This window comes from Pristiophorus japonicus, chromosome 23 (assembly GCF_044704955.1).
Source record: "Pristiophorus japonicus isolate sPriJap1 chromosome 23, sPriJap1.hap1, whole genome shotgun sequence".
Lineage (NCBI taxonomy): Eukaryota > Metazoa > Chordata > Chondrichthyes > Pristiophoridae > Pristiophorus > Pristiophorus japonicus.
The window spans coordinates 24,743,137-24,765,775 of record NC_091999.1 but is presented as its reverse complement, the minus strand read 5'-3'; the positions used below and the strand labels follow the sequence as shown (position 1 = coordinate 24,765,775).

The following is a 22,639-nucleotide window of genomic DNA, read 5'->3' as shown; positions in this document are numbered from 1 at the left end:
TCTGTACCCTCTCCAGTGCAAAGACATATTTCCTGCACTGTGGTAACCAGAACTGTGCGAATACTCTAGCTGTGGTCTAACTAGTGTTTTACACAGTCCTAGCATAACCTCCAGAGTCTGGAACTTACTGCCTGAAAGAACAATAGAGGCAGAAACCCTCATCGCATTTACCGAAGTACTTGGATACGCACTGGAAGTGCCATAACCTACAGGGCTCTGAACCAAGAGCTGGAAAGTTGGATTTGGCTGGATAGCTCTTTTTCAGCCACACAGACACAGTGGACCAAATGGCTTCCTTCTGTGTGGTAAACTGCTATGATTCCATGTCACCAATCCCCTCCTGTCTGATATAAACCCACCCCACAGTCACTGACACCAATCCCCTCCTGTCTGATATAAACCCACCCCACAGTCACTGACACCAATCCCCTCCTGTCTGATATAAACCCACCCCACAGTCGCTGACACCAATCCCCTCCTGTCTGATATAAACCCACCCCACAGTCACTGACACCAATTCCCTCCTGTCTGATAATAAACCCACCCACAGTCACTGACACCAATCCCCTCCTGTCTGATATAAACCCACCCCACAGTCACTGACACCAATCCCCTCCTGTCTGATATAAACCAACCATCATCATAGGCAGTCCCTTGGAGTCGAGGATGACTTGCTTCCACATTACAAATGAGGTCTCAGATGTCTGTTAAGTCCAATGCGGGAGCTACAGTCTCTGTCGCAGATTGGACAGACGGTGGTTGAAAGTACGTTGGTTGAAGTGCCGGTTTGTTGAAGTGCTTGGGTTGTCGTGTGCTCCTTCCGCCGTCAGCACTTGGTCTCCGCTTGCTCCAGGTGGAGAGATTCGAAGTGTTCGACGCCCTCACAGATTATTCTCTTCCACTTTGAGCGATCTTGTGCCAGGGATTCCCAGGTGTCGGCAGAGATGTTGAACTTCAAGGAGGCCTTGAAGGTGTCCTTGAAGTGTTTCCTCTGCCCCCGGGGCTCGCTTGCCATGTTGAAGCTCCAGGTAGAGACTTTGCTTTGGGAGTCTCGTATCGGGCATGTGGACGATGTGTCCCATCCATCGTAGCTGATCGAGCGAGGTCAATGCTTCAATGCTGAGGATGTTGGTCTGTGAGAGAACAGACGTTGGTGTGTCTATCCTGCCAATGGATTTGCAGGATCTTCCGGAGGCAGTGATGATATTTCTCCAGTGCTTCGATGTGCCTGCTGTACATAGTCCATGTCTGAGGGCAGGTATCACTACTGCTCGGTAGACCATGAGCTTTGTGCTGGTTTTACGGTTTTGGTCTTCAAACACTTTATGCCTCAGGCGACCAAAGGCTGTGCTGACACACAGAAGGTGGTGTTGGACCTAGTCATTGATATGTGCCCTTGTTGGCAGTAGGCTCCCGAGTTATGAAAAATGGACCATTTTGCCAAAGGCCTCATCATGGATTTTGATCATCCGGGGTGGGGTGGGGGTGAAGGGCAGTGCTGTGTGGTGGGGATAGGTTGATAGAGCACCTTTCTTTTACGGAGATGTTTAGTGTAAGGCCTATACTCTCAGACACTACGGTGAATGTGCTGATGATGGTTTGGAGCTCGTCCTCTGAGCGAGTGCAGACACAAGCATCATCTGCATATTGTAATTCGATGACGGAGGATGGCACGACCTTGGATCTGGTCTGAAGGTGATGGAGGTTGAACAGTTTCCCATGTATTCTGTAGATTATCTCCACTCCAGCGGGAAGCTTACTGACGGTGAGATGTAGCAATGCAGCAAGGAAGATGGAGAAGAGCGTGGGTGTTGTGACACAGCCTTGTTTCACCCCGGTCCGTACATGAATTGGGTCTGTGGTGGATCCATTGCTCAGGATCACAGCTTGCATGTTATCACCAAGCAAGTGGAGGATGGTGACACATTTGAGGACAGCCGAATTTGAAAAGTACACCCCATAATCCCTCATGTTTAACAGTGTCAAAGGCCTTGGTCAGGTCAAAGAAGGTTGACCCAACCCCACAGTCACTGACACCAATCTCCTCCCATGTGATATAAACCAATCCTTGTCACTGACACCAAGTGGACTGGGAAAATATGTAAAAGGGTAAGACTGTAGAAATGCATTGTGAAACATTTAAGGAGATATTTCATAATCTCAGCAGAGAAATAAAGATGCTAAGAGAAGGATGAACCATCCCTGGCTAACTAAGGATGCAAAGGATGGTATCAATTTGAAAAAAAAGGCATACAATGTTGCCAAGGACAGTGGAAAGCCAGAGGATTGGGAAATGTTTAGAAACCAGCAAAGGATGACTAAAAATAATGCTAAAGACAGAGATGATAGCATACGAGATCAAACTAGCAAGAAATATAAAAACAGGCAGTAAGAGCTTCTGCAGAGAGTAGCTAAAGGAAACATTGGTCCCTTAGAGGATGGGACTGGAGAATTAATTATGGGAAACACGGAAATGGCAGAGACTTTGAACAAATATTTTCTATCGGTCTTCACGATAGAGGACACTAAAAACATCCCAATAGTTAAGAGTTATTGCTGGGGGCGGGGACCTTAGAAGAATCACTATTACTGTCACTGGAGATAAAGTACTCAGCAAACTAATGGGACTAAAGGTGGACAAGTCCCCTGGACATGATGGCATGCATCCCAGGGTCTTAAGAGAAGTGGCTGCAGAGATAGTGGATGCACTGGTTGTAATCTACCAAAATTCCCTGAATTCTGGAGCGGTCCCAGTGGACTTGAAACTGCAAATGTAACATCCTTGTTGAAAAAAGGAGGGAGACAGAAAGCAGTAAACTAAAGACCAGTTAGCCGACCATCTGTCAATGGGAAAATACTGGAGTCCATCCTTCAGGAAGTAGTAGCAGGGCATTTAGAAAATCATATTGCAGTCAAGCAGAGTCAACATGGTTTTATGAAAGGGAAATTATGTTGGACAAATTGCTGGAGTTGTTTGAAGATGTAACGAGCAGGGTGGATAAAGGACAACCTGTTGATGCTGTATATTTGGATTTCCAGAAAGTATTCGATAAGGTGCCACACAAAAGGTTACTGCACAGTCTAAGAGCTCACGGGGTTGTCGATACTATTTCAGCATGGATCGAGGATTGGGTAACACAAAACACAGAGTCGGGATAAATGGGTCATTTTCAGGTTGGCAAACTAACTAGTGGGGTGCCGCTGGGACCTCAACTATTTATAATTTATATCAATGACTTGGATGAAGAGACCCAGTGTTACGCAGCCAAATTTGCTGATGATACAAAGACAGGTGGGAAAGCAAGTTGTGAGGAGGACGCAACAAATCTACAAATGGATATAGACCGGCTCAGTGAGTGGGGAAAAATCTGGCAGATGGACTATAATGTGGTAAATGTCAGGTTATCTCCTTTGGTAGGAAAAATAAAAAAGCAAATTATTATTTAAATGGACGATTACAAAATACTGTTATACAGAGGGATCTGGGGTTTCTTGTACATGGAACTCAAAAAGTTAGTATGCAGGTTCAGCAAGTAATCAGGAAGGCAAATGCAATGCTGGCCTTTATTGCAAGGGGGACGGAGCATAAAAGTCGGGAAGTCCTGCTACAACTGGACAGAGCGTTGGTAAGACCACACCTGGAGTACTGCGTACAGTTTTGGTCTGGACTTGTCTCCATTCCCGTGCTGAGGGGATTGCTACAACAGACGGGAGGGCAACCAGGGAGTGAACCTGAAGGTACCTTCTGTGGCTGGGTTCAGTTCTGTACTCCATGCTTCCCCTCCCTCCCATCTCTCCCTCTCCCTCCCATCTCTCCCCTCCCCTGAAGGTGCTGACTCTGGCTGGGTTCAGTTTTACAGCGACATTGACCTATTTTGGTCAGAGACACACCTGCTCGGCCTGACGCAAGCTTTCATGACATTTAACATTGCTTCTAAAACATGGTGTTGATAATGCATTCATACAACTTTGCTCGAATTGTGTGGTTTGTACATCTCAACCACAATGTCTGTGACATTTCCAGAGAAGTGCACACCTCGCGGTCTCAGCTGACTGGTTTACATTCTAGCAGCCGAACATCCTGTCCCATGCGATTTCTTGGAACATTGTCTGTGATGTACTTTATTATTACAGCTCCATCCTCCTGTTGCTCAGGCAACCGGGTTTTGCTGCTGTCCTACTTTGACTATTGCCAGGGTCTTTCGACAGTGAGATTCTAAAATCCAATTTCATCGACAATCACTGGTTGCCCTCTGTCCCCTCCCCTGAAGGTGCTGACTCTGGCTGGGTTCAGTTCTACACTCACTGGTTCCCCTCCCCTGAAGGTGCTGACTCTGGCTGGGTTCATTTCGACACTCACTGGTTCCCCTCCACTGAAGGTGCTGACTCTGGCTGCGTTCAGTTCTACACTCACTGGTTCCCCTCCCCTGAAGGTACTGACTCTGGCTGGGTTCAGTTCTACACTCACTGGTTCCCCTCCCCTGAAGGTACTGACTCTGGCTGGGTTCAGTTCTACACTCACTGGTTCCCCTCCCCTAAAGGTACTGACTCTGGCTGGGTTCAGTTCTACACTCACTGGTTCCCCTCCCCTAAAGGTGCTGACTGTGGCTGGGTTCATTTCGACACTCACTGGTTCCCCTCCCCTGAAGGTGCTAACTCTGGCTGGGTTCAGTTCCAAACTCATAAGAACATAAATAGGAGTAGGAGTAGGCCATACGGTCCCTCGAGCCTACTGCGCCATTTAATACGATCATGGCTGATCTGATCATGGACTCGGGTCCACTTTCCTGCCCGCTCTCCATAACACCTTATTCCCTTATTGGTTGATAAACTGTCTATTTCTGTCTTAAATTTATTCAATGACCCAGCTTCCACAGCTCTCTGAGGCAGTGAATTCCACAGATTTACAACTGAGAAGAAATTCCTCCTCATCTCAGTTTTAAATGGGCGGCCCTTTATTCTAAGATTATTCCCTCTCGTTCTGGTCTCCCCCATCAGTGGAAACATTCTCTCTGCATCCACCTTGTCAAGCCCCCTCATAATCTTATAGAAACATAGAAAATAGGTGCAGGAGTAGGCCATTCGGCCGTTCTAGCCTGCACCGCCATTCAATGAGTTCATAGCTGAACATGCAACTTCAGTACCCCATTCCTGCTTTCTCACCATACCCCTTGATCCCCCGAGTAGTAAGGACTTCATCTAACTCCTTTTTGAATATATTTAGTGAATTGGCCTCAACAACTTTCTGTGGTAGAGAATTCCACAGGTTCACCACTCTCTGGGTGAAGAAATTCCTCCTCATCTCGGTCCTAAATGGCTTCCCCCTTATCCTTAGACTGTGTCCCCTGGTTCTGGACTTCCCCAACATTGGGAACATTCTTCCTGCATCTAACCTGTCTAACCCCGTCAGAATTTTAAACGTTTCTATGAGGTCCCCTCTCATTCTTCTAAACTCCAGTGAATACAAGCCCAGTTGATCCAGTCTTTCTTGATAGGTCAGTCCCGCCATCCCGGGAATCAGTCTGGTGAACCTTCGCTGCACTCCCTCAATAGCAAGAATGTCCTTCCTCAGGTTAGGAGACCAAAACTGTACACAATACTCCAGGTGTGGCCTCACCAATGCCCTGTACAACTGTAGCAACACCTCCCTGCCCCTGTACACAAATCCCCTTGCTATGAAGGCCAACATGCCATTTGCTTTCTTAACCTCCTGCTGCACCTGCATGCCAACCTTCAATGACTGATGTACCATGACACCCAGGTCTCTTTGCACCTCCCCTTTTCCTAATCTGTCACCATTCAGATAATAGTCTGTCTCTCTGTTTTTACCAACAAAGTGGATAACCTCACATTTATCCACATTATACTTCATCTGCCATGCATTTGCCCACTCACCTAACCTATCCAAGTCGCTCTGCAGCCTCACAGCATCCTCCTCGCAGCTCACACTGCCACCCAACTTAGTGTCATCCGCAAATTTGGAGATACTACATTTAACCCCCTCATCTAAATCATTAATGCACAGTGTAAACAGCTGGGGCCCCAGCACAGAACCTTGCGGTACCCCACTAGTCACTGCCTGCCATTCTGAAAAGTACCCATTTACTCCTACTCTTTGCTTCCTGTCTGACAACCAGTTCTCAATCCATGTCAGTACACTACCCCCAATCCCATGTGCTCTAACTTTGCACATCAATCTCTTGTGTGGGACCTTGTCGAACGCCTTCTGAAAGTCCAAATATACCACATCAACTGGTTCTCCCTTATCCACTCTACTGGAAACATCCTCAAAAAATTCCAGAAGATTTGTCAAGCATGATTTCCCTTTCACAAATCCATGCTGACTTGGACCTATCATGTCACCTCTTTCCAAATGCACTGCTATGACATCCTTAATAATTGATTCCATCATTTTACCCACTACCGATGTCAGGCTGACCGGTCTATAATTCCCTGTTTTCTCTCTCCCTCCTTTTTTAAAAAGTGGGGTTACATTGGCTACCCTCCACTCCATAGGAACTGATCCAGAGTCAATGGAATGTTGGAAAATGACTGTCAACGCATCCACTATTTCCAAGGCCACCTCCTTAAGTAATCTGGGATGCAGTCCATCAGGCCCTGGGGATTGATCGGCCTTCAATCCCATCAATTTCCCCAACACAATTTCCCGGCTAATAAGGATTTCCCTCAGTTCCTCCTCCTTACTAGACCCCCAGACCCCTTTTATAACCGGAAGGTTGTTCGTGTCCTCCTTCGTGAATACCGAACCAAAGTACTTGTTCAATTGGTCCGCCATTTATTTGTTCCCCGTTATGACTTCCCCTGATTCTGACTGCAGAGGACCTACGTTTGTCTTTACTAACCTTTTTCTCTTTACATATCTATAGAAACTTTTGCAATCCGTCTTAATGCATCCCGGGAATCAGTCTGGTGAACCTTCGCTGCACTCCCTCAATAGCAAGAATGTCCTTCCTCAGGTTAGGAGACCAAAACTGTACACAATACTCCAGGTGTGGCCTCACCAAGGCCCTGTACAATTGTAGCAACACCTCCCTGCCCTTGTACTCAAATCCCCTTGCTATGAAGGCCAACATGCCATTTGCTTTCTTAACCGCCTGCTGTACCTGCATGCCAACCTTCAATGACTGATGTACCATGACACACAGGTCTCTTTGCACCTCCCCTTTTCCTAATCTGTCACCATTCAGATAATAGTCTGTCTCTCTGTTTTTACCACCAAAGTGGATAACCTCACATTTATCCACATTATACTTCATCTGCCATGCATTTGGCCACTCACCTTACCTATCCAAGTCACTCTGTAGCCTCATAGAATCCTCCTTGCAGCTCACACTGCCACCCAACTTAGTGTCATCCGCAAATTTGGAGATACTACATTTATCCCCTCGTCTAAATCATTAATGTACAGTGTAAACAGCTGGGGCCCCAGCACAGAACCTTGCGGTACCCCACTAGTCACTGCCTGCCATTCTGAAAAGTCCCCATTTACTCCTACTCTTTGCTTCCTGTCTGACAACCAGTTCTCAATCCATGTCAGCACACTACCCCCAATCCCATGTGCTTTAACGTTTCGATGTGATCACCTCTCATTCTTCTGAACCCCAACCTCCTCAACCTTTCCTCATAAGCCAACCCCTCATCTCCAGATCAACCTACTGAAACTTCTCTCAACTGCCTCCAAAGCAAGTATATCCTTTCGTAAATATGGAACCCAAAACTGCATGCAGTATTCCAGGTGTGGCCTCACCAATACCCTGTATAACTGTAGCAAGACTTTCCTGCTTTTATACTCCATCCCCTTTGTAATAAAGGCCAAGAGTCCATTGGCCTTCCTGATCACTTGCTTTACCTAACATTTAGCGTGTCAGGCACAAGTTCCCCCAGGTCCCGTGTACTGCAGCAGTTTGCAATTTTTTTCCATTAAATAATAACTTGCTCTTTCATTTTTTCTGCCAAAGTGCATGACCTCACACTTTCCAACATTATATACCATCTGCCAAATTTTTGCCCACTCACTTATCCTGTCTATGCCCTTTTGCAGATTTTTTGTGTCCTCCTCACACATTGCTTTTCCTCCAATCTTTGTATCATCAGCAAACTTGGCTGCATTACACTCGGCCCCTTCTTCCAAGTTGTTAATATAGATTGTAAATAGTTGGGGTCCCAGCACTGATCCCTGCAGCACCCCACTAGTTACTGGTTGCCAACCTGAGAATTAACCATTTATCCCAATACTCTGTTTTCTGTTAGTTGGCCAATCCTTTGTACCTGCTAATATATTGCCCCTAACCTCCTCAACATTTCCTCATAAGTCAACCCCCTCATTTACAGAATGAACCTTGTGAACCTTCTCTGAACTGCCTCCTCTCTCCTCCACTGAAGATGCTGACTCTGTCTGGCTTCAGTTCTAAACTCACTGGTTCCCATCCCTCTCCTCCCCTGAAGGTACTGACTCTGTCTGGCTTCAGTTCTACACTCACTGGTTCCCCTCCCCTGAAGATGCTGACTCTGTCTGGCTTCAGTTCGAAACTCACTGGTTCCCATCCATCTCCTCACCTGAAGGTGCTTACTCTGGCTGGGTTGAGTTCTACACTCACTGGTTCCCCTCCCCTGAAGGTACTGACTCTGGCTGGGTTCAGTTCTACACTCACTGGTTCCCCTCCCCTGAAGGTGCTGACTCTGGCTGCGTTCAGTTCTACAAACTCCTTCCCCTCCCTCTCCTCCCCTGTAGGTACTGACTCTGGCTGGGTTCAGTTCTGCATTCACTCGTTCCTCCCCTGTAGGTACTGACTTTGTCTGGGTTCAGTTCCACACTTACTGGTTCCCCTCCCTCTCCTCCCCTAAAGGTGTCAGCTCTGGCTGGAACAAGTTCTACAATCACTGGTCCCCTCCCCTGAAGGTGCTGACTTTGGCTGGAATCTGTTCCAAACTCACTGGCTCCCCTCTCATCCAATGCAGATGCTGAATCTGTCTGGTTTCTGTTCTGCACTCACGAGTTAACATAAGAACATAAGAAATAGGAGAAGGCATAGCCCATACGGCTCCTCGAGCCTGCTCCTCTATTTAATACGATCATGGCTGATCCGATCATGGACTAGAGTCCACTCCCCTGTCCGCTCCCCATAACCATTTATTCCCTAAGCGTTTATGAATCTTTGTTTCTGTCTTAAATTTATTCAATGTCCCGGCTTGCACAGCTCTCTCAGGCAGTGAATTCCACAGATCCACAACCCTCTGCGAGAAGAAATGTCTTCTTTTAATTGGGCGGCCCCTTATTCTAAGATTATGCCCCGTAGTTCTAGTCTCCCCATTATCAGTGGAAATTCCTCTCTTCTTCACCTTGTCAAACCCTCCTCATAATCTTACACATTTCGTTAAGACCACCGCTCATTCTTCTGAATTCCAATGAGTAGAGGCCCAACCTCAACCTTTTCTCATAAGTCAACCCCCTCATCCCTGGAATCAACCTTGTGAAAATTCTCTGAACTGCCTCCAAAACAAGTATATCCTTTTGGAAATATGGAAACCAAAACTACACGCAATATTCCAGGTGTGGCCTCACCAATACCCTGTACAACTGTAGCAAGACTTCCCTGCTTTTATACTCCATCCCCTTTGCAATAAGGGCCAAGATTCCATTGGCCTTCCTGATCACTTGCTGTACCTGCATACTATCCTTTTATGTTTCATGCACAAGTACCTCCAGGTCTCGCTGTACTGCAGCACTTTGCAACCTTTCAACATTTAAATAATAACTTGCTGTTTAATTTTTTTTCTGCCGAAGTTCATCACCTCACACTTTCCAACATTATACTCCATCTGCCAAATTTATGCTCACTCACTCAGCCTGCCTATGTCCTTTTGCAGAATTTGTGTCCCCGCCTCACACATTGCTTTTCCTTCCATCATTGTATCATCAGCAAACTTGGCTTCGTTACACTAGTTACTGATTGTCAACCCGAGAAGCAACCATTTATCCTGACTCTCTGTTTTCTGTTAGTCAGCCAATCCTCCATCCATGCTAATATATTACCCCCAACCCCATGAACTATTATCCCCTCCCTGTCCTGTCCCCGCTGAAGGTACTGATTCTGGCTGGGTTCAGTTCTACACTCACTGGTTTTCCTCGCTTGAAGGTACTGACTCTGGCTAGGTTCAGTTCTACACTCACTGGTTCCCCTCCCCTGAAGGTACTGACTCTGGCTGGGTTCAGTTCTACACTCACTGGTTCCCCTCCCCTGAAGGTACTGACTCTGGCTGGGTTCAGTTCTACACTCACTGGTTCCCCTCCCCTGAAGGTACTGACTCTGGCTGGGTTCAGTTCTACACTCACTGGTTCCCCTCCCCTGAAGGTACTGATTCTGGCTGGGTTCAGTTCTGCACTCACTGGTTCCCCTCCCCTGAAGGTACTGACTCTGGCTGGGTTCAGTTCTACACTCACTGGTTCCCCTCCCCTGAAGGTACTGACTCTGGCTGGGTTACGTTCTACACTCACTGGTTCCCCTCCCCTGAAGGTACTGACTCTGGCTGGGTTCAGTTCTACACTCACTGGTTCCCCTTCCCTGAAGGTACTGACTCTGGCTGGGTTCAGTTCTACACTCACTGGTTCCCCTTCCCTGAAGGTACTGACTCTGGCTGGGTTCAGTTCCAGACATTGACATCATTCACTTTGTTCCTGCACCAAGATGGCCACACATGCGCTCTGCTAATCACTGAATCAAAATAGCGGAGCGCTGAACCTGCCTTCCTGCACGAAGATGGCCGCCGTTAGCCTGGGCCTGTGACCGGGAGAACGCCTCGAAGCTGCAACCACCGATATTCCGGTTATTATTCCAGGCTTGCAGCGGGCACCGGTTGTTTATGAAGCCTCCCCGGCTCCCCGCTGGTCCATTACTCCGCTCTTTCCCACTGAAAAGGACACTTCTGAGGAGCCTGTACAAAACGTGTTGCCGCCACCATTACACGCACCACGCATGCTCCAAACACAGCCTGGGCCCGCGCCTGCGCACTGAGCTCCTGTAGTCTGGGTGCGGCACATTCTCCCCTGCGGGGCATGCTGGGTACATAAGACCATGAGAAATAGGAGCAGGAGTGGGCCACCCAGACCCCTGAGCCTGCTCCCCATTCAATAAGGTCTTGGCTGGTCTGATCATCGGCTCAGCTCCACTTCCCTGCCCGCTCCCCAGAACCCTTCACTCCCTTACCACACCTGGAGTCCTGTGCACTGTTTTGGTCTCCTTCTCTCAGGAAGGATATCCTTGCCTTGCTTAGATACAGAGTAAAGCTTCCTCAACACTATCCCACAAGACATTCCAAGGGGAGATATGGAGTATATCTCCCTCAACCTGTCCCATGCTTTCCAGAGTGGATACTGCATTGGTTAGATAATGAATAAAGCTCACTCTACACTATCCTATCAAACACTCCCAGGATAGGTACAGCACGAATTAAATATACAGTAAATCTGTGCCAAAGGAACTGTACCCCAGAGAGAGTCAGTGCCAGAGGAAACTACAGCATGGGATAGATACAGAATAAAGCTCGCTCTACACTGTTCTGAACAATCCCAGGGCAGGTAAAGCACGGGTTAGATGATCATAGCTGGCCCCTCGAACGAGGATGATTTGCTTCCACATGAGTTCACAGATGTTTCAATGAAGGACCCAATGTTCCAGTCCTGACCTCCAATTGAGGAGGTGGAAGATGCCGATGGGTGGATTGTTTTTAACGTGTGGTGACCGTTGCACACCAGCCACGACACGGGCATGACAGAGCTAGGATTGGTCCAGTGGCAAAGGTTAATCAGGATTACTGGAGACCTGTTTTGCTGTACGGAGCTAGTGTGCACAAATATAACAGTGTGGGCTGGTCCGTGCTGCCCCTGGGCTCTCGCCTCTTTTGCACCCGGTACCCTCATTCGCCGCACCTCCGCCACGATCTCTCGCCACTCCTCCACCACAAACATTCACTGCACCTCCGCCACGATCCCTCTCCGCTCTCCCTCCAAAAAAACACTCGCCGCACCTCCGCCACGATCTCCTGCCCCATCTCTGCACCAAACATTCACTGAACCTCCATCACGATCACCCACCAAATCTCAGGCATGCTCCCTCATCACTTCTCTGCCCCGATCACTCGTCGCAAGTCCAGCACAACCTTCCATGTTCCTCTGCTGTACCAGGGCCCTGCCGATGCTCCTGCCCACGCTCCAAGTGGCAATCTGGGCCCTGATGATGTCACCCAGTCGTCTACCTCGAAGCCGTCACACATTTGTGTCTGCTCACACTGAAGCTGCAGTGGCTCGCTCCTGCTCTTTTTTATAGCCCCAACCTGTGGAGATGTTCTCTCGCAGGTTGGGGTGGCCCACGATATCCTAGAGCCCATTGGTCGATCTCTTTTTATAGCCCAACCTGTGGAGATGTTCTCTCGCAGGTTGAGGTGGCCCACGATATCCTAGAGCCCATTGGTCGATCTCTTTTTATAGCCCCAACCTGTGGAGATGTTCTCTCGCAGGTTGGGGTGGCCCATGATGTGATACATGGGTTAGATACAGTGTGTAGAGCTCCGGCTACTCTACTTTGCCACATTAAATACTCTCAGGTGAAGTACAGCACGGTTTAAACAGAGAGTAAATCTCTCTACACAGTCCCATTAAACAGTCCCAGGGCAGGTACAGCATGGGTTATATCCAGAATAAAGCTCCCTCAACATTGTCGCAACAAACAGACGAGGGCTGGTACAGCACATATGGAGTACATGTCCCACAAACACTCCAGGCAGGAACAGCACGGGATAATTACTCCCTCTGCACTGTTCCAATAAAAAAATCCCAAGGCAGGTAAAGCACAACTATTTTGTTGTTGATCTGTAAATCAAGTGCCCCCTGATTGAAGCTGGGGCGGGAGGGTGGGAGGGTGGGGGGGTGGGGGGGCACTATAACCAACAAAATAAACCAATTAAACTTTGGACAGTAAACTTAAATCAAATTAAAATTTGGTTGCTGGGGGTGATGATGCACTCCAGTCACTCCGGCTGAGGAGCTCCTCCCGGAGTCACAGTGCACATTTCGTCCTCCAAGGGGTATAACGGATATGAGTAGATACATAGTAAGGATCCCAATACACTGTCCCATCAAACTCTCTCAGGGCAGGTACAACATGGATTAAATACAGACCAAAGCTTCCGCTATACAGTTCCCAGGGCAAGTACAGTACAGGTTAGACACAGAGTACATCTCCCTCTAACGTCCCAGGCATTCCAGGGCAGATACAGCATTTATTAGATATTGAGGAGATCTCCCTCTATAATGTTCAACCAGACATTCCCAGGGCAGGTACAACACAGGTTAGATACAGAGTAAAGTTCCCTCTACACTGATCTATCAAACACTCCCATCACAGGTACAGCACGGGTTAGATACAGAGTAAAACTCCCTCTACACTGTCCATCAAACACTCCTTGGGCACGTACAGCACTGGGTACAAACAGAGTAACATTCCCTCTACACTGTCCCAGAAAACATTCCCAGGGCAAGTACACAAATGATAGATACAGAGAAAATTCCCTATACACTGTCCTATCAGCCACTCCACGGCAGGTGCAGAAAGGGTTATAATGCAAAGTAAATATCCCTCTACATTGTCCCATTAACCATTCCCAGGGTAGATAAAGCACAGGTTAGATACAGAGTAAATCTCCCTCTACACTTTCCCATCAAACACACCCAGGGCAGGAACAACACGGGTTACATATTGAGTAAAAATCACTCTACACTGTCCCATCAAACACTCTGAGCGAAGATACAGCACAGAGTAGATACAGAGAAAAATGTGCTCTACACTATCCCATCAAAAACTGCCAGGGCAGGTACAGCAGGGGTTAGACAGAAATGTTTAGGCTGGATGTTCCAGAATTGAGGGCTGGGCAACAGAAGGCACAGCCACAAAAGCCACCAATGGTTGAACAATTATAATCAGGGATACTCAGTAAGACTGATATCTCAAGGGCGGGAGCGGCGGGCGTGGGCGTGTTGTGGAGGCAGTGTGAGCGGGAATTTTGAAATCAAGGCGTTGCTTCACTGGAAGCCAATGTAGGTGAGCGAGCACAGGGGTGATGGGTGAGCTGGACTTGGTGCGAGTTAGGACATGGGCAGCCGAGTTTTGGATCAACACTAGTTTATGTAGGTCAGAATGTGGGAGGAGTGCATTGGAATAGTCAAGTCCAGAAGTAAAAAAGGCATGGATGAGGGCTTCAGCAGTGGATGAGTTGAGGCATGAGCGGTGATGGGCGATTTTACAGAGGTGGAAATAGGCATTCTTAGTTATTTTGTGGATATGTGGTCAAAAACTTATTTCAGGGTTAAGTATGTCACCAAGGTTGCGAACAGTCTGGTTCAGGCTCAGACAGAAGTTGGGGAGAGGGATGGAGTCGGTCACTCGGGAACGGAGCTTGTGGTAATGATGATTACAAATATCAGAATATTTCACAGGCTATCACGTGCAAAATGTGTGGATGAGTTTTTAATATTCAATTGGTTTCAAAAACAGGTTAACTGATCTAGAAATTAACGGATTTCAAATCTTATGCAAGACATTTCAATAAAGGGGTGGTTCAAAAGATTTCAGCTGAGTTTAAAGTGAGACACTGCAGTTAAGTCTACTACAACCACAACTCATGTATGCAAATGGAACAAGTTTTGGGGTTTGATATGCTAGAAAGCGAACTAGGTGAGAAGTGATATAAGTTAGATTAAGAAAAAGCCCTAAAAGGGAACAGTCCATAACAGAACATCAATTAATCTCCTCTGATCATGGAGGAATCAAATATTCAACAAACTCTATTTGAAACAAAGATAATTTATTCAACATTTATAGAGGGTATTAATCTCCAGCTTTACAATCTATATTAACGACTTGGAAAAAGGGACTGAGTGTAACATAGCCAAGTTTGCTGATGATACAAAGATCGAAGGAAAAGCAATGTGTGAGGAGGACTGAACAAATCTGAAAAAGGACATAGACAGGCTAAGTGAGTGAGCAAAAATTTGGCAGATGGACTCTAATGTGGGAAAGTGTGAGGTCATGCACTTTGGCAGAAAAAAATGGCGAAAGATTGCAAAGTACTGCAGTACAGCAGGACCTGGGGATACCTGTGCATGAAATGCAACAGGATAGTATGCAGGTACAGCAAGTGATCAGGAAGGCCAATGGTATCTTGGCCTTTATTGCAAAAGGAATAGGGTATAAAAGCAGGAAAATCTTGCTACAGCTATATGTGAGGCCACACCTGGAATACTGCGTGTAGTTTTGGTTTCCATATTTATGAAAGGATATACTTGCTTTGGAGGCAGCTCAGAGAAGGTTCACTCGGTTGATTCTGGGCATGAGGGGTTTGACTTATGAGGAACGATTAAGTAGTTTGGGCCTCTACTGACTGGAATTCAGAAGAATGAAAGGTGATCTTATCAAAACGTATAAGATTATGAGGGGGCTTGATAAGGTGGATGCAGAGAGGATGTTTCCACTAATAATGGGGAGTCTAGAATTAGATTGCATGATCTTAGAATAAGGGGCCGCCATTTAAAAGAGAGATGAGGAGCAATTTCTTCTCAGAGGGTTGTAAATCTATGGACTTCACTGCCTCAGAGAGCTGTGGAAGTTGGGCCATTGAATAAATTTAAGACAGAAATAGACAGTTTCTTAAAAGATATGGGAATATGGGGGCATGGGGAGCGGGCGGGGAAGTGGAGCTGAGTCCATGATCAGATCAGCCATGATCTTATTGAATGGCGGAGCAGGCTCGAGGGGCCGTATGGCCTACTCCTGTTGCTATTTCTTATGTTCTTATGTTCAGGTATAGAGGTTATTAAGATAACCAGAAACAAACAAGAGCTGCCAGAATGAACATGGTTCAGTGCCCAATGCAATCACAGTACATCGTGTTCTAGTCACAAATGCAATCTTTCTCCTCAACCTATTTAAAACTGAGATGAGGAGGAATTTCTTCTCTCAGAGGGTTGTAAATCTCTGGAATTCTCTGCACCAGAGAGCAGTGGAGTCTGGATCATCGTATATATTTAAGGTGGAGATAGCCAGATTTTTGAGCGATAAGGGAGTAAAGGGTTCTGGGGAGTGGGCAGGGAATGGAGCTGAGCCTATGATCAGACCAGCCATGAGCTTATTGAATGGGGAGCAGGCTCGGGGGTCTGGGTGGCCCACTCCTGCTCCTATTTCTCATGGTCATATGTACCCAGCATGCCCCGCAGGGGAGAATGTGCTGCACCCAGACTACAGGAGCTCAGTGTGCAGGCGCGGGTCCTGGCTGTGTTTGGAGCATGCACGGTGCATGTAATGGCGGAGGAGACACGTTTTGTACAGGCTCCAAAGAAGTGTCTTTTTCAGTGGGACGGAGCAGAGTAATGGACCAGCGGGGAGCTGGGGAGGCTTCATAAACAATCGGTGCTCGCCGCAAGCCCGGAATAATAACCGGAATATCGGCCGTTGCAGCTTTGGGGCTTTCTCCCGGTCACAGGCCCAGGCTAACGGCGGCCATCTTGGTGCAGGAACAAAGTTAATGATGTCAGTGTCTGGAACTGAACTCAGCCAGAGTCAGTACCTTCAGGGGAGGGGAACGAGTGAGTGTAGAACTGAACCCAGCCAGAGTCAGTACCTTCAGGGGAGGGGAACCAGTGAATGTAGAACTAAACCCAGCCAGAGTCAGTACCTTCAAGGGAGAGGAACCAGTGAGTGTAGAACTGAACCCAGCCAGAGTCAGCATCTTCAGTGGTGGAGGGACGGAGAGGACCCAGTGATTATAGAAATGACCCCAGCCAGAGACCGCCCCATCAGGGGAGCAGATGTAGGGGAACCAGTGAGTGCGGAACTGAGCACAGCCAGACTCAGCATCTTCAGGGGAAGTGGGGAACCAGTGAGTGTCGACCTGAACCCAGCCACAGTCAGAACATTCAGGGGAGGAGCGGGACGGGAACCAGTGACTACAGAACTGAACCCAACCAGAATTGGTGGTGAAAACTGGGAGTGGAGGAGAAACAGGCTAGAAATGTGTGTTTATTTGGATTTCAGCGCTGCAGGAGGGACAATGTGTGGAACAGGGATTTACAGCTTTGGAAGAACAAGAGAGGAAAGAATGTTCAATGGAAACTAGATGTGTCTATCCTGAATTTGTGTCTTGTACTGACAATGATGAGTTTTGTTATCTCCTTTTACAGCGTATTAGAAGGGGAGATTTTCAGACAGGAAACACAAATCAAACATCGTGTCAAGATCTGATGGAGTCAATCGATTCATCAGGACCTGAATATCATCGGCCTTTGAAAGTGGAAGGAGAAATGTTTGTCTGTTCTGTCTGTGCGAAAAGATTTCAAATATCTGTGGAAAGAGCTTTAACCAGTTACACAGCCTGAAGAAACATCGCACCATTCACAGCGGGGAGAAACTGTAAACGTGTTGTGTGTGTGGGCGAGGCTTCAACTGATCGTCCAACCTGGAGAGTCACAAGGATACCCGCACCATGGAGAAACCGTGGAAATGTGTGGACTGTGGGAAGGGATTCAGATCACCATCTGTCCTGGAAATTCATCAACACAGTCACACTGGGGTGAGGCCGTTCACCTGCCCTGAGTGTGGGAAGCGATTCACTCAGTCATCCGACCTGCTGAAACACCAGCGAGTTCACACTGGGGAGAGGCCATTCACCTGCTCGGAGTGTGGGAAGGGATTCACTGCATCATCTGACCTGCTGAAACACCAGCGAGTTCACACTGGGGAGAGGCCGTTCACCTGCTCAGAGTGTGGGAAGGGATTCACTTGTTCATCCAACCTGCTGAAACACCAGCGAGTTCACACTGGGGAGAGGCCGTTCACCTGCTCAGAGTGTGGGAAGGGATTCACTTGTTCATCCAACCTGCTGACACACCAGCGAGTTCACACTGGGGTGAGGCCGTTCACCTGCTCGGAGTGTGGGAAGGGATTCACTCAGCCATCCATCCTGCTGACACACCAGCGAATTCACACTGGGGAGAGGCCGTTCACTTGCTCTGAGTGTGGGAAGGGATTCACTCAGTCATCCCACCTGCAGTCACACCAGCGAGTGCACACTGAGGAGAGGCCGTTCACCTGCTCGGAGTGTGGGAAGGGATTCACTTGTTCATCCAACCTGCTGGCACACCAGCGAGTTCACACTGGGGAGAGGCCGTTCACCTGCTATGAGTGTGGGAAGGGATTCACTTGTTCATCCCACCTGCTGACACACCAGGGAGTTCACACTGGGGAGAGGCCATTCACATGCTCTGAATGTGGGAAGGGATTCACACAGTCATCCAACATGCTGACACACCAGCGAGTACACACTGGAGAGAGGCCGTTCACCTGCTCGGAGTGTGGGAAGGGATTCACTCAGTCATCCACCCTGCTGAAACACCAGCGAGTTCACAAGTGACTGCAGGAGTTGGATTCTGCTGTTATTGAGGCTGTTAATCACATCCTGACTGAACCATGTTCATTCTGACAGTTGTGGTTTGTCTCTGTTGATGTTAATAACCCTGTAACTGGGCTGGACTTTAATATTCTGGATATATTGCTGATTGTGTTCTCGGGGCTGCAGTGTCCATTTAAGAAACACTGTTGGTTATCTTTCCCCTTAATTCAGCAATTCTCAACAGAAATTTAGTTTGCAATAAAATTATGAACTTTTACTTTAATCCTAAATTGATCTTTGGTACAAAATCTAGAATAGTGTGTGAAAGTTTCCAGTGAATAAAATCTCCAATTGGAATGAGCTTGCTGACAATTCTTAATGACTTGCTCATTACACACAGTGGCCCCTCCATATCCACCAGAAAGAAGGGGAATAGGAATTGGTGGGGAATCAGTGTACCCAAATGTTGTCCTTCCCATCTGGGTGTGTCAATCCTCTCGGCACGAGAATGGAGACAAGTCCAGACCAAAACTGTGCGCAGTAGCCCAGGTGTGGTCTTACAGTTGTAGCAGGACTTCCTTACTTTTAGACTCCATTCCCTTTGCAATAAAGGCCAGCTGTACCTGCATGCAAACATTTTGAGTTTCATGTACAAGAATCCCCAGATCTCTCTGTATAACAGCATTTTATAATCGTCCACATCTAAATAATAATTTGCTTTTTTTTTCCTACCAAATGAAATCACCTGATATTTTACCACATTATAGTCCATCTGCCAGATTTTTGCCCACTCATTGAACCTATCTATATCCCTTTGTAGATTCTTTGCGTCCTCCTCACAACTTGCTTTCCCACCTATCTTTGTACCATCGGCAAATTTGGCTATGTTACACTCGGTCCCTTCATCCAAGTCATTAATATAAATTGTAATTAGTTGAGACCCCAGTACTTATCACTGCGGCACCCCACAAGTTACTGTTTGCCAACCTGAAAATGACCCATTTATCCGGACTCTCTGTTTTCTGTTAGTTCAACAATCCTCTATCCATGCTGATATATTATCCCCAACCCCGTGAGCTCTTAGCATGTGCAGTAATATTTTGTGTGGCACCTTATTGAATGCTTTCTGGAAATCAAAATATACAACATCAAGTGGTTCTCCCTTATCCTCTCTGCTAGTTACATCCTCAAACAACTACAGCAAATTTGTCAAACATGATTTCCCTTTCATAAAACCATGCTAACTCTGCCTAACTGCAGTATGGTTTTCTAAATGTCCTGCTAGTACTTCCTTAATGATGAACTCGAGTATTTCCCACTGACAGATGGTAAGCTAACTGATGTATAGTTTCCTGCTCTCTGTCTCCCTCCTTACTTGAATAAGCGTGTTACATTTGCAGTTTTCCAGTCCACTGGGACCTCTCCAGAATTCAGGGAATTTTGGTGGATTACAACCAATGCATGCACTATCTCTGCAGCTAATTATTTTAAGACCCGAGGATGCATGCCATCAGGTCCAGAGGACTTGTACACCTTTAGTCACATTAGTTTGATTAGCACTTTATCTGTCGTGATAGTGATTGTTTTAAGTCATCCCCCCCAACTCCCCCTCCGCAATAGCTCCTTGGTTAGCAACTGTTGGTATGTTTTTAGTGTCCTCTACCGTGAAGCCTAATACAAAATATTCGTTCAAAATCTCTGCCATTTCCGTGTTTCCCATTGGTAATTCTCCAATGTCATCCTCTAAGCGAGCAATGTTTACTTTAGATACTCGTTTCCTTTTTATATCCCTGTAGAAGCTCTTACTGTCTGTTTTTATATTTCTTGCTAGTTTGCTCTCATCTGCTATCTTCTCTGTCTTTTTCATTTTTTAGTTGTCCTTTGCAGGTTTCTAAAAATTCCCAATCCTCTGGCCTTCCACTGTCCTTCACAACATTATCTGCCATTTTTTCCAATTTGATACCATCCTTTACTTCCATGACGACACTTGTTGCACACGTGATTGACCAGGACACGAGAAGTGTGGTTGCTCCACAACGACAGGGTTTCATCTGTTTCAACAGAAACAACTACACTGTGTTACTTCCTGAAATAATCCCCGCTGTCTGGCCTGAATGAATCCATGTCACTACCAAATGCTGCAATGTTTCCTCCACCCCACAGAGTTCCATCTGTTTAAAGCCACGACAGAAATGTCCCATTTCCTCCTGGAGTTTGAGGGACATCAGCTTTAACAATGGGGCAGAGTTTCAGCCAATGAGCGAGATCCAGACCCAGCCCCGCCCACTGCGGGGCTGCAAGCCCCACCTCTCGTACACTGTGATTGGTTGGAGGATCAACCGCCTGCCTGGTCCTCCAGCCCCGCCCCCACTCTCCCTATTGGTCGGGAGCTGCTGTCAATCAGCCAGGCAGTGTGAGCTGAGCATGCACAGTGGGTGAGTCAGCAGGTGAGAGATGGGCGGAGGGAGGGAGCGGGTTAATAAAGAACGCGCTTATTTGTACTTCCAAAATGGCCGCCACGCTGCACTATTTGTCTATGATTGGTCCCTTGGAGGATAAGCCACACCCTGAGATTTCACTGGAATGTGTAAGTGGAACCGCCCATCCCAAGGTCTCACTGACTTTGCAAATTGTAACTTGATCCACTTTGAATTCCTGAAGTGACAGAGGACAGAGCTCCCCATAAGATAGCAAGGGCCAGCCAAAGTACCTTGCCCCATCCCAATGCATGCCTCCCCCAGCCGAAGTACATTACTCCAGTCCCAAGATCTGTCTCCCCCAGCTGAAGAGCTTTACCCCAGTCCCAATACATGCCTCCCCCAGCCGAAGTACATTACCCCAGTCCCAGTGCATGGCGCCCCCAGTCAAAATGCATTACCGCCATCCCAGTGCATGCCTCCCCCAGCCGAAGTACTTTACCCCAGTCCCAATACATGCCTCCCCCAGCAGAAGGGCTTTACCCCAGTCCCAAGATATGCCTCCCCCAGCTGAATGTCTTACCCCAGTACCAGTGCATGCCTCACCCAGCAGTAGTGCCCGACTCTAGTCCCATTGCATTTCTCCTCCCGCCAAAGTATCTTACCACCGTCCAAGTATATGCCTCCCACAGCCAAAGTGCCTTACCCCAGTACCAGTATAAGCCTCCCCCAGTTGAAGTGCCTTACCCCAGTCCTAGTCAATGCCTCCCCCAGGCAAAGTGCCTTACCCCAGTCCCAGTATATGCCTCCCCCAGCCGAAGGGCCTTACCAAAGTTCAAGTGCATGCCTCCCCCAGCCGAAGTGCCTTACCCCAGTCAGAGTGCATGCCTCCCCCAGCCAAAATACCTTACCCCAGTCCCAGTGCAGGCCTCCCCCAGCCAAAGTGCCTTACCCTAGTCCTATTGCATTTCTCCCTCATCCGAAGTGTCTTACCACCATCCCAATATATGCCTCCCACTGCTGAAGTGCCTTACCCCAGTCACAATGTATCACTCCCCCAGCTGAAGTGCCTTACCAAAGTTCAAGTGCATGCCTCCCCAGCCTAAGTGCCTTACCCCAGTCACAGTGCATGCCTCCCCCAGCCAAAGTGTCTTACCCCAGTCCCAGTATTTGCCTCCCCCAGCCGAAGGGCCTTACCAAAGTTCAAGTGCATGCCTCCTCCAGCTGAAGTGCCTTACCCCAGTCCCAGTGCAACCCTCCCCCAGCTGAAGTGCCTTATCCCAGTCCCAGTGCATGCCTCCCCCCAGTCCCAGTGCAACCCTCCCCCAGCTGAAGTGCCTTACCCCAGTCCCAGTGCATGCCTCCCCCAGCTGAAGTGCCTTCGCCCAGTCCTAGTGCACCTGCCCCCAGCCAACGTGCCTTGCCCAAGTCCGAGTGCAGGCCTCCCCCAGCCAAAGTGCCCTACCCTCGTCCCATTGCATTTCTCTCCCTGCCGAAGTGTCTTACCACTGTCCCAGTATATGCCTCCCCCAGGCAAAGTGCCTTACCCCAGTCCCAGTATATGCCTCCCCCAGCCAAAGTGCCTTACCCCAGTCACAGTATATGCCTCCCCCAGCCAAAGTGCCTTACCCCAGTCCCAGTGCAGGCCTCCCCAACTCGAAGTGGCTTAATCCAGTCCCATTGCATTTCTCGCTCATCCGAATTGTCTGACCCCAGTCCCAGTATATGCCTCCCCCAGCTGAAGTGCCTTACCCCAGTCCCAGTTT

General features: G+C 47.9%; 1 protein-coding gene across 2 annotated transcripts in view; it reads left to right on the top strand.

The window, feature by feature from the left end:
- Nucleotides 1–18,895, top strand: part of LOC139235325 (histone-lysine N-methyltransferase PRDM9-like) — a 44,182-nt gene extending 25,287 nt beyond the window's left edge. For both annotated transcript variants that reach the window (XM_070866472.1, XM_070866471.1), the window contains exon 3: nucleotides 17,249–18,895. In XM_070866472.1, the coding sequence (XP_070722573.1) occupies nucleotides 17,551–18,477 (927 nt within the window). In that variant the 5' untranslated portion in view covers nucleotides 17,249–17,550 and the 3' untranslated portion in view covers nucleotides 18,478–18,895. The remainder of the gene's footprint in view (nucleotides 1–17,248) is intronic.
- Nucleotides 18,896–22,639: the final 3,744 nt, after the last annotated feature.